The 12,466-nt window shown below is 44.7% G+C and overlaps 1 protein-coding gene across 1 annotated transcript; it reads right to left on the reverse strand.

Annotated features, from left to right (window-relative positions):
• Nucleotides 1–1,787: 1,787 nt before the first annotated feature.
• Nucleotides 1,788–11,592, reverse strand: LOC134409965 (uncharacterized). The gene is made up of 5 exons (XM_063142980.1): nucleotides 11,452–11,592; nucleotides 9,267–9,360; nucleotides 7,151–7,310; nucleotides 5,432–5,584; nucleotides 1,788–2,742 (listed from the first exon to the last, which is right to left on the reverse strand). Exons 1-5 carry the CDS (start codon nucleotides 11,577–11,579, stop codon nucleotides 2,573–2,575), a joined length of 705 nt encoding a protein of 234 aa, XP_062999050.1. The 5' UTR covers nucleotides 11,580–11,592; the 3' UTR covers nucleotides 1,788–2,572.
• Nucleotides 11,593–12,466: the final 874 nt, after the last annotated feature.

The raw sequence follows: 12,466 nt of genomic DNA on the forward strand, positions 1-12,466 counted from the left end.
AACATAATATAATATAATTATATTATATTATATCCCAACATAATATAATATAATATAAACATAAATATAATTCCCAAAGCCATAGCCCCATACCTGAGCATCTGCTTCCCCAAACTACTCAATGAATTCCATAGTGGTCCTAAAAAGTTCCATTGGGCTCGGCCATTCTGTTTCGTAGGGACAATTTCCTTACTGGACCCATGTCAGAACTCATGGCTCCGAGGGCTTTGGCCGTAGAATTCCCCGGCTCTTCTAGGGCTGTGTTTATTTTAAAAATATCTGTATGATTGGCACCTGCCTCGTAAAAGGGAACACCTCCTCTGAGGTACGTTTCTATTGTTGCTGCTCCCTTAGCATTGAGATAATTGCAAAGGCAAGGATTTCAGGATTCTCCCAGAGAAGGAAAAGTATGAGAGGGAACATAGGTCAGTGGAAGCATTTTTATGGACACTGTCTCCGCATTGCCCAAATGCTCCAGCTGCATATGCATAGACAAATATGATCTGCACGTTGGCCAGACTCCTGCTTTTCCTAGTACAAGCGCTATTTTCTGGCTCAACTGAGCATATGTTTGGTGCCCAGTCTTGGCCAAGGTACATTAGACCTTGCAAGGTACATTAGCAGATGGGGAGGGCACGTACTTGTGCTGGAGGGTAAACTTTGGCCACCCGTGATAGTGAAAATATGGGAAGGCCACGTTCGGCATCTTTGGGCCTGTGAGAACGGACCCAGCTGTGGATCTTGTTCTGTGTCTTGTTCTATCTGCTTTACATGATGGCGAAAAGATACAGAAGCCCTGCCCTCCTTTTCACCTGGAACACAACCTCATTGGAGGACGTCTAAAATTCCGGATTATCCCAAAACTCCATTCCATTATCAGAACATCCTGCAATGGGAATAAACGAGGCAGAAATGCATTAAGCGTTCATCGGGGGTTATTTTGACAAATGCAAACTCACCTTTCTTGAGATAACCTGACTGCAGGTACAAGGTGGCCCTTTGCGGGTGGGATGCAGGATGCTACCTTTTCCTGTTGGTTCTTTCCTAGAAGTCCCTCCTCTCTCTCTCTCTCTCTCTGCCCACTCACCTCTCGGGCAAGGTACCCTCTGATTACTTCTGGTTTCAGAGGCCGGTTGGGAATTTCATTTTATTTTTAAGGACGGGGAGGATTTGCAGGGGAGGATTGTGGGTGGGTGAAGCTCACCCTACTCAACAACGCCCAACCCCCTGCAAATATCCACAAGGTCAATTTCCCACCCAGCTTGGCTTGTTTGGTTCTGAAGTCTGGATGGGAATTCTTCAAAACAGGTGGGGATGGGGGTGCGTTTGCAGGGGAGAACTGGCGGATGCAGGAAAGTCCGTCCCACCTGTAGATTCTCCCCTGCAAATGCCCTCCAGAATCGATTTTCTGTCCTAACCGAGGTCCCTTCTGGGGCTTGTCTATACGGCTTGGTTACCCTGACCTAAATGCGCATATTTGCATTTCAGGACACATGAATAAAATCGCTGTTGCTGCTGCAGTGTAACGCTCTTTACCTACATTCAAATCAACGAAAAATCGGGTTTATATCTAATGAGGAGCAATCCCGTTGTCGTATAGATGGGGGGCAGGTTTTGGAACCTGGCTGCAGGCAAATATCACTGCAAATGTAGGTAATATGCAGATAGCTTGATGAGTTCACAGATGGGAGTTGCACTAAACAGTCTGTTAGGACTTATGGTCAAGGTTAAAAAAAGAAAGAAAACGATAATAGCTTTGTTCTAAGAAAACAAACACACATAGTCACTTCTACTACTAGAGATAAAAAAAAGTCAAAACTTTATTGCAGAGCAAGAAGAGAGAGATAAGAAAAGGGAGGAGCTTAACCAGATTGGAAGGGAAGCGGTCAAGATATAGGAGCGGAAGAAAGGGCAGAACCAATTAAGCCAATCAAGACAAATAAAGGAAGGTCAATCAGGTTAAATCCTTCCAAACAACCAGCAAGCGTCACCTATTTGCAACAGCAAAAGTATGTGTGTGTGTGTGTGTGTGTGTGTGTGTGTGTGTGTGTGTGTGTGTGTGTACACAGTACTGGAGGCAGGGACTGAGCACCCTGCTTGCTGATTCTCTGCTACAGCCCTCCCCGTAACCGCACAATATCGTGACGAAGGAATGCCGGCCTCGGGAACCTTGCATTTTCCATGAAACTGTGACACTCCGCCTATAACCTACATGCTCAAGGCAGGAAGCCCAACCTGTTTTGAGGGCAACTTACAGTTCCAGAATTTGGGGTGGGGGATGGGGTGGGAAAAGCTGGTCTGTGTGCTGTGTGCTCCCCCCTGCAAGCGGAACAAGAGCAGCGTCAAGAGGGCGGAGCTATGTTGCGCAGCTGCGCTACTCCTAGTTCTGCATGAAGCAGCTGCATCGTTCGGCCAGAAAATGCGGGGCTCTGGAACCGCCAGTGGCACAAAATGTCCCTTGAAAACTCCCGAGACCCAGAATAACAGGCCAGCCTCCGCACGCGGTTCGCCGTCGGTGTTCGTGCATCTGGCAAGGGAGCTCCGTGCTGAAGCCGGGACATCTTGGAAGCCTTCATTCTGTTTTCCGTCTCTTTCTAGGCTCGTCGGTTTGGTCGCCACTGCTTGCTTTCGCTCGCTCCGTGCCCAGAGCCTGCAGTGAGGGCAGCTGCAGCTTTTCGGCTACAGCCCAGGCCCAGAGGCACAGCTCCACACCGTGAGGAGTCCACGTCGTCGCTGCGTCAGCTGGGAAAGGTAGAAAACGAGGAACCGTTAGACCCCGGGCATCAAACTTCTTTTCAGGCCAAGGAGCGAATTCAATTCCTGAGGTGCGCTCAGGCGCCACATTCCAGGACTGGGCAGGGCTGAAGGCCAAGGAGGCGTCACAAAAAGCAAACGGGGTGGAGTCAAAAAAATTCAAAAAAAAAAAAAATTGCCAGCGTATTGTCCTTAAAGCTCTTATTGGCAGTTACTAAGCCTTAGGAGACATGACAGAGGTGTGCAAAATGAAGCCTGGTGCGGAGAATGTAGACAGGGAGACATTTTTCTCCCTCTCCCATTTTACTAGAACCCAATGGGGCCATCCTATGGAGCTGATTGGTGGGAGATTCAGGACAAAGAAAAGGGAGGACGTAAAGAAAAGAGAGGACGTAAAGAAAAAGGAACGTATTTACACATGTGGTGGGAATGTGTATTTGTTCAAAAAATGTGGAAAATGGTGTTTAAAGAGATAAATGATAAAGTGGGAACGGAGACTGAAGAAACACCTACAGCGGCATTGCTATCATTATATGGAGATTTAAAATGTAATAAAGAAACAAAAGAACTGATAACGAATTTGCTGACAGCAGCAAGGTTGATCATATCTAGGAACTGGAAGGTGCAAGGAGATTATCATGTTGAGGATTGGTATAAAGAGATTTGGGATATTGCTAGAAATGATAAATTGACATGTAATATAAAAGTAAGAAGAGGGATAACAAAAACAAATGATTTTGAGGGCATTTGGAAACAGTTTCTAGAATTTGTATTATCAAAGGGGAGGGGGGAAACACCCCCAGAGGAAGCAATGAGATTTTGGAAACATGAATAAGATCCCGTGGTTGGGGGGAGCACTTTTATGTTAAGTATGATTATGTTAAGAGAATTAAGTTAGAATATATGTTATCAAATGTTTGTTTTATATTATTGAGTATTATGTAGCATTGTTTTATTCTGTATTCTGTATTCAGTTCCTAGAATATGTATTATCTAGGGGGAGTGGAAAACCACCTCCAGAAGAATCAATGAGATTTTGGAAACAGGAATAGATCCCGGGGCGGGGGGGGGGGGGTGCACTTTATGTTATGCAATGATGTAAAAATATCAAATTAGAAATGTTATAAGGTTAAACAAGTTATGTATTATGTTTTTTGTTGTCTTATGCTATTGTGATTATTGTAGTATTGTATTAGTATATTGTTAATCAATAAAAAAAAATTTAAAAAGGGAAAAAAAGAAAAGGGAGGACTTCTTCACACAGCACATGGTTAAACTATGGAACTCACTACCACAAGATGTAGTGATAACCACCAATCTGGATGGCTTTAAAAGGGGGTTGGATAAGTTCCTGGAGGAGGCAAAGGCTATCAATGGCTACTAGTCCTGATGGTTGTGTGCTACCTCCAGTATCTGAGGCAGTAAGCCTGTGTGCACCAGTTGCTGGGGAACATGGGTGGGAGGGTGCTGTTGCACCCTGTCCTGCTTTGTTGGTCCCTGGCTGGTTGGCCACTGTGTGAACAGAGTGCTGGACTAGATGGACCCTCGGTCTGATGCAGCCTCAGGGCTCTTCCGATGTTTTTACGTTCTTAAGCAAGGCATGGCATCTCCTGCTCTTCCTGCTCATCACGACTGTTTCTAACAACAAAACAAATAATTTTGTTGTAGAAAAGGAATACAGATGTTTGTGGGTGTATATGTGTGATAGTACAAATAATACAATGGGCACCTGTAACCATGTACATGGCCTGTTGGCTGCCTAACTTTAAACTGTTTTAAAAGAAGAAGAAAGGATGTTGCAGCTACCAGTATCAGCCTTGGCGGGCTCAGCATGGCCATTAAACACACCATGTACATTAATGGTACTATATAAATAAATAAATAATAATAATAATCTATTACACTGTTGTTTTATACTTTGAATGTTTTCAATTTTTGTGAACCGCCCAGAGAGCTCCGGCTATTGGGCGGTATCGAAATGTAATTTATTTATTTATCTATTTATTTATTACATTTTTATACCGCCCAATAGCCAAAGCGCTCTGGGTAGTTCACAAAAATTAAAACCACAATAAAACAACCAACAGCTTAAAAGCACAAATACAAAATACAGTAGAAAAAGCACAACCAGGATAAAAAATCACACAGCAAAAATTGATATAAGATTAAAATACAGAGTTAGAACAGTAAAATTTAAATGTAAGTTAAAATTAAGTGTTAAAATGTAAGTTAAAATTAAATGTAAGTTAAAATTAAATGTAAGTTAAAATGTAAGTTGAAATTAAGTGTTAAAATACTGAGAGAATAAAAAGGTCTTCAGCTGGCGACGAAAGGAGTACAGTGTAGGCGCCAGGCGGACCTCTCTGGGGAATGAATGAATGAATGAATGAATGAATAAATATCTGGGCCCAGCATGACCATTAAACACTGTGTTTCTCTATCTGGGCCCAGCATGGCCATATTGGCCCAGACGGAGATACACGGAGTGTTTAACACTGTCCCCATCACCTACCGCTCTCTGGATGGTAATTTGGGGGCCTACTGGCCTTGAGGGCCCTGGATTTTGCCCCCAAAGTCCGGTCCTAGCTGCACTGCTGCAATCAATAGATAGACGGTGATGGGGGGAATGGGTGCTCCATACAGCTCCTTGCACACTGTCAAGCGTCTCCCTCCTCACCTTTGTTTAGCTTCTCGACACAGCTTCGGATCCGGTCCAAGTAGAGCAGGTAGTGCTTGAGGGTGTACTGGATCGGGGTGAGGCCTGGGATGGATTCCGCTGCTTCGTCGGCCATAAACGGCGCCACTTCGGGGGCTCCAGCAGCTAGAATTGCTGCAAAGGAAGCAAAAGGCATGAAATGGTATGGAGGACAACAGGGAGTGATCATATACATATTGAGTGCCTGACGTCTCTGTGGCACGTCTGATGCTACCAAATTCCTGCACGGAAAAGAAATATGAAGCGCTCCGCTTCTGGCCGAAGCATCAATCCACTTCATTTGGCTAGCTAGCACAAAATACCTACACCAACTTGAGAAATACCTATCAGTACCCATGAAAATGGAACACCGGAAAGCCCTTACACGTTTAAGGTTTGAACAAATGGATACTGTGATGAAATGGGGGAGATTCCACGGCATCTTCCACAGTAGAAGACAGGTTATGTGTTTGTGGAGAGCCAGTTCCAGAGGACGTAACACACTATGTATTTGACTGCCCCTTATATATAGATATAAGGAAAAGTTATTTAGAGCCCTTTTTAAAGAAAGTGAAATACTGGGGTGCTAAGGAAAACCGAGTTATTTATTATATTCAACCAACCCATATGTGATACAAAGGGTTGCACTATTTGCAGTGAAAGCTAACAGATGTAGAGCAAAGTTTGTAGATACTATTGGTGTGTGTTGGTATAAAGATTCAGAGCTATAAATGAAACGTCATTGAGAAGCAATTAAAGGTTTCTGTGTGTCCGCTGTGCTCCTATCTTACTATCCTTTTAGTAATGCATGTTACGTTTTTGATAGCGCTGTAATTTTTAACCATGTGTAATTTTTATCATGTATAGTATAGCAAAATGTCAAGTTTGTATGTGTTGCAATGATCTGTGGATTGAGCAATAAACATATTGATTGATACTTCATTTGTCATGGTTTACTTGGACCCTGCCAAAATCTCATGCAGAGTCCATTTCTCAGCCCAGCAGCTTGACATCTTTTAACTGGCCCTGCTAGAGATTAAATCCGGGGACTCTGGCAAGCAGAGCATGTGTTCCTTTGCTGTGTCTTGGCCTCTTCCCTAGAAATAAATGTGTGTGCTCATGCCCCTAAAAGCTCACAACATGAGAAGCATGGCAAGTCGTTTGCCAGCCCACCATTAAGACTGGTCAGGCACAAGAGGTAGAGCCTTTGCGGTGGTGACCCCTATCCTCTGGAATTCCCTCCTTAGTGATGTATGGTTGGCCCCAACAGCCCCAGCCTTCAAATAAGGGTTTGAAGTAGTCAGAACAAGCTTCAAGGAGAGAACATCAACAAGTTCAAGTTTTGCTGATTCAGGCTTCACCACACCAGGCTAAAATCTTGCATCCTTACCGGGGCTTCTGCTTCCGGATTCTTTATGGTAATAAGCTTGGCTCCTTTACACGGGCGGATATGTGGTTTGACTCAAAGACACCCTTTCTCAGTAAATTCTATGTTTTCTATATGTTGCATTATACAACCACTAGATGGTGCTGCAGATACATCAGATTAATCTTGTTTATCGGGTTATCTCCAATCTTTTTGAAAGTGGAGCAAAAGGGAAAAAGCGCAGGGAGACATCCTAGAGGTTGACAACGTTGCGCAAAGGACCCACAAACCTCCGTGAGTCACTGTAATCAACTAATCTCCGGGGCCTTTCCTACCTGAAGCCGTCGCGGGTCCCACAGCCTTGAGTTTGCTCAGCTCACTGACAGCTGCTGCTACATCGGGGAGGAGCTGGAAGGCTTCCTTGGTACACTTCTCCACTGTCTCATCGGAGTTGGTGGCCACCAGTTGCTGCAACCGAGGACGAAATTTGCCTCTCTGAAGGGAAAAAGGCTCTACCTTCATTCTCATCTGTGCCTACACTGCAGATTTATACACGTCCCGTTTTATTTGTTGGTTTATCCATTTATTACATTTCTATGCTGCCCAATAAACAAAGCTCTCCCTTAATAAGACTTTCACTCTCATTGGCGTGACAGGGTCTTCTCGGTGGCCACTCCCATGCTGCAGAACTCCCTGCCGAGAGAGGCTAGGTTGGTTCCCTCTCTGTTACCACCGGCAGGCAAAGAAAGACCTTTTGATTCAAACAGGTGTTTGGTGTGTAAGCTGGTCTATTGGGGTGGATGCTGTTTTTATTCTGTTATTGTTCTGTTTTTAACTGTCTTAATGCATTGATTTCATCGTTTTAGGGTGCCATCCTATGCATGTTTAGACTGAAAAATGTCCTACATCTTCCATTATTCCCCAGCCAGCCAAAATGCTTCATCACCGTGGCTTGGCGTGTCGTCCGAACAGGGTCTGTGTGTAGGTGACCTGAACTCAGTCTACTGTCTAAGTGCTAACTGTTGACAGGCTGTCCCTTCTTAGGATGCTTTATTTTAAAAAATAGTCAGGGCACCTTCATATAGAGGAACTACAAGTTGGGACCAGGATACCTGAGAGAGCTCTGCCTTCTCCCTTACCAACCTGCCCGGTCACTGAGGTCATCCGAGGGCCTGCTCCTGGTGGTTCCACCTAGATCCATCCTCCGATTGGAGTCCACCAGGGGAAGAGCCTTCAGCGTGGTGGCCCCCCTCCTGTGGAACTCCCTGCCTCTGGAGGTCAGGCAGGCGCCAACCTTGTACTCCTTTCGGCGCCTCCTGAAAACATCTTTATTCCAAGAAGCCTTTCTCTAACATGCAGCCTTGGATTTCTGTTATTGCTTCTTTTAAATTTTGTTTTAACTGTTTTATTCTGTTTTTATTTTCATTTTACCTTGTACACCGCTCCGAAATTTTTCAATGGGGAGCGGTACATAAATATTCTAAATAATAATAATAATAATAATAATTATAATAATAATAATAAAGGACCTTTAAAAAATGGTTTCATCCTGCCTTTACTAATATTGCTGTGCTTGCTCTTTAAACTGCTGCCGTTTTGAGTTTTCCAATTGGATTGTTTTGTATGTATTTATTTCAGAAACAGCTTTATATTCTTTTAATGATGTTTGAAAGCACCTTCAGAGGGCTTTGCTCTGAAACGCAGCGTGTATTTCTTTCTTTCTTATTTATAGTTATTTATTTCTTAAATAATTGGACAGATGAGGTCTGAGGCTGGTCTCCGGCTACCTTTGTGCCTAGTCTGGAAACTTCAACTAGTTCAAAATATCGCAGCCAGGCTGGTCACCGGCGCACCTAGGGGTGACCACATTACACCAGTTTTAAAATCTCTTCACTGGCTGCCAATTAGTTTCCAGGCAAAGTATAAAGTGTTGGTTATCACCTTTAAAGCCCTATATGGTTTGGGTCTAGGCTACCTGCGGGATCGCCTTCTCACGTACAATCCGCCCCACACACTCAGGTCCTCTGTTTTTATGCTCTACATGATTTTAATTTTTGTGAACCGCCCAGAGAGCTTTGGCTATCGGGTGGTATAAAAATGTAATAAATAAACAAAACAGTCTTCCGGATTTTAAGAAAGCCATAAAGACTGATCTCTTCCGGCAGGCCTACCCAGTTGAATTTTAAGATGCCTTTTAATAATGTGCTGCTTTTAATGATGCATTAGTTTTGCATGTTTTAATTCTATGTATTTTATGCTATTTGCATTTGTGTTGTACCTCGCCTTGATCGGGAGGGAGAGGCGAGTATTATTATTATTATTATTAGTCGAGCAAGGATTTGAACCCGGAGCTTCCAGGACCCTAGTCAAGACCCTGCCTTTTTGGACGTTCCCATTTGGACCATGCTACATCTCTTCTGCGTGGCAATCGCCTCTGACAGAGCTACTTACAGAAAGCTTCCATTCCATTAGCTTCACCAGCTCCGGTTTAGTTAAATATTTTACCTTCCGCCCAACCACAGCAGTTGGTAGCTCTTCTTGATACCTATGGAAGGGAAAAGGAGTAAAAATGTACAGTTTTGAACGAAGCGGAGAAGAAGAAGAGGAGGAGGAGGAGGAGGAGAGAGCGACATTTCCCCCTTTATGGAAGAGCCACAAAGTCCTGTGAGAAAGATGGAAAGAATGGGCCATGTTTAAGCCTTGAGAAGGGAAGACAGAGGGTGGGTGGGGATATGGCATCACTTTTCTAGTCCCTAAAAGGGTTATCACACAGAAGAGGATGCAAGGTGGGTGAGCATCCAAGATGACGAACACAAAAAGAGAGCAGTCTCAGGATGCTATCGACGCATTTATTGGAGAAAAGCCCGATGCGTTTCAGCTTCTTGCTTCTGATTCGGTCTTCTTCAAGGGCTTGTAACAACGTCTGCAGAAATTATTTACCACAGATTGTCTGGCACTTAGTCGCCAGAGCTAGTCCATCTGTGGTAAATAATTCCTGCAGACATTGTTACAAGCCCTTGAAGAAGGCCGAATCAGAAGATTCGGATTCGGAATGCCGAAGCATGGTGGCCATTTTGTGTAGAGCTCTAGTGGGAAGAGAGAAAAAGGTCAGTTATTATTATTATTATCATTATTATTATTATTATCATTATCAGCAGGAGAGGCTGTGGATGTGTTGAACCGGTGCCTGGCTGTGACAATGGACTGGATGAGGGTTAATAAACTGAGACTCAATCCAGACAAGACTGAGATGCTGTTAGTAGGTGATTCCACTGGCAGGATGGGGAGTGTTCTACCCGTTCTGGATGGGATTGCACTCACCCTGAAGGAGCAGGTTCGTAGCTTGGGGGTTCTTTCAGACCCATCATTGTCACTTGAGGCTCAGGTGACCTCAGTGGCACGGAGTGCCTTCTACAAGCTCCGGTTGGTGGCCCAGCTACGCCCCTATCTAGACAGGGATAACCTGGCTTCAGTTGTCCATGCTCTGGTAACCTCCAAGTTAGATTACTGCAATGCGCTCTACATAGGGCTGCCTTTGAAGACGGTTCGGAAGCTGCAGCTCGTGCAAAATGCAGCGGCCAGATTGATTTCGGGAACCAGAAGGTTTGACCATATAACACCTGCTCTGGTCCGCTTGCACTGGCTGCCTGTATGTTTCCGAGCCCAATTCAAGGTGCTGGTTTTGACCTATAAAGCCTTACACGGCTTGGGACCACAATACCTGACAGAACGCCTCTCCCGACGTGAATATACCCGGTCGCTACGTTCAACATCTAAGGTCCTCCTCCGGGTGCCTACTCCGAGAGAGGCTCGGAGTGTGGCAAAGAGGGATAGGGCCTTTTCAGTGATGGCCCCCAGACTGTGGAATGATCTCCCTGATGAGGCTCGCCTGGAGCCAACGCTGCTATCCTTTCGGCGCCAGGTTAATTATTATTATTATTATTTATTTATTTATTTATAAATAATGTACATGGTGCTGTACAGAGTAAAACAGTAAATAGCAAGACCCTGCCGCATAGGCTTACATTCTAACAAAACCATAATAAAACAATAAGGAGGGGAAGAGAAAGCAAACAGGCACAGGGTAGGGTAAACAGGCACTGGGTAGGGTAAAACTTTCCTCTTTGCCCAGGCATATGGCGGCACATCCTAATTACCCACATGTTTAGTTTTTAATCGGTTTTTAATTGCTTTATGTGTGTATGTTCTGTGTTTTAGAGTTTTTAAATTGTGTATACTTGTTTTTACCTCAATTTTAGAATTTCTTTAAACCGCCCAGAGAGCCCTGGCTATGGGAGCGGTATATAAGTGCAATAAATAAATAAATAAAATGTTATTATTTTACTACCTCCAGGCTCAGAAACAGTGTACCTCTGTATACCAGTTGCCAGGGAGTGTGCTGCTGCATTCAAGTCCTACTTGTGGGTTCCCCACAGGCATCTGGTTGGCCACTGTGTGAGCAGAACACTGGACTAGATAGGCCTTCGGTCTGATCCAGCATGGCTCTGCTTGTGTTCACAAGAAAGGAAGGAGACAAATGTAATAATTTGCTAAAAATCAGGAACTGCGCACACATGACGGACCAACTGTCACAGGGTGCTGCAGGGTCTGTGCTAACCACTGCTGTGATGTTTACCATTTATCCAAGGCAATGAGGTTTTTACGCCGGCCTGCTTTGGCCGCGACGGCCTCCTGGTAAAGGTTCAAAACCGCCCTCCAGTACGTTGGATCATCGCACGCGTAGAGTCCCCCTTTGGGCGCCATGATTGAAGGTTTCCTGAGAACGAAGGCAAAAACTGTGTCAAGAAAGACTTTTGTAAGCTGCCATGAGAGCCTTTTTTGGCTGAATGGCGGCATAAAAATGCTTAAATAAATCAATAAAAACAGAAATGAGGGTCAGAGCAACAGGCCTGGGATGACAATGGGGCATTACGGCAGGGGTGCGCAACCCCTCGGAAGCTGAGGGCTCTTCCTTGGAAAGTGCTCAGGGGGTGCATAAGCGAGACAGTGCAGTATAGTGGCTAGAGTGATGGACTGGGACTCGGGGGACCCAGGTTCTTGTCTCAGCCTGGCCATGAAGCTCACTGGATGACTTTGAGCCAGTCGATGATTCTCAGACTAACCTACCTCACAGGGTCGTAGTGAGGATAAATGGAAGAGGAGGACTGTGTAAGCCACCTTTGGCTCCTTAGTTTTAAGGCAGGATATAAATGCAACAAAAATAAATAAATATTGGGTGTGAGTAGGGCTGGAGCTGGTGGAACCCCGCCATCTCTTTCACCCATTCTTTCACCCTCTCTCTCTCTCTCACACACACACACACACTCACAGCATTCACCCAGCTATTCATTTTCTCTTCCCATTCATTCGGACCCTGTTAAACCATGGTTAGGCGGCTAACCCTTTTGCAGCAAATGGTTAGTAAGCGTGTTTAAACCATAGTTATGGAGCCACCATGATTAGAATTGGTTCACATGCCACACTAAGCTATAAAGTTGAGCTCAAAATGCTTAACCACAGCGGCTTAGCATGTCGTCTGAACAGGGTTTAGCAACAACAAGCCTACAATCCCGGCATGCCCCAACCGGCACTGATTTTTTTTTGGGGGGGGGGTCTAAATACGCACAGGATTGTACCCGCAGCATGCTACC

This window comes from Elgaria multicarinata, chromosome 17, assembly GCF_023053635.1.
Source record: "Elgaria multicarinata webbii isolate HBS135686 ecotype San Diego chromosome 17, rElgMul1.1.pri, whole genome shotgun sequence".
Taxonomy (NCBI): Eukaryota; Metazoa; Chordata; class Lepidosauria; order Squamata; family Anguidae; genus Elgaria; species Elgaria multicarinata.

Bases quoted from the DNA above. Each gene is read 5' to 3' on its own strand.
- LOC134409965 (XM_063142980.1), bottom strand. From the start codon at position 11,579: ATGGCGCCCAAAGGGGGACTCTACGCGTGCGATGATCCAACGTACTGG. The intron at 7,311-9,266 runs GTAAGTAGCTCT...TTTTCCCTTCAG, and splicing joins TAATGGAATGGAAGCTTTCT to AGAGGCAAATTTCGTCCTCG. The intron at 5,585-7,150 runs GTAGGAAAGGCC...CTTCCTTTGCAG, and splicing joins GGGACCCGCGACGGCTTCAG to CAATTCTAGCTGCTGGAGCC.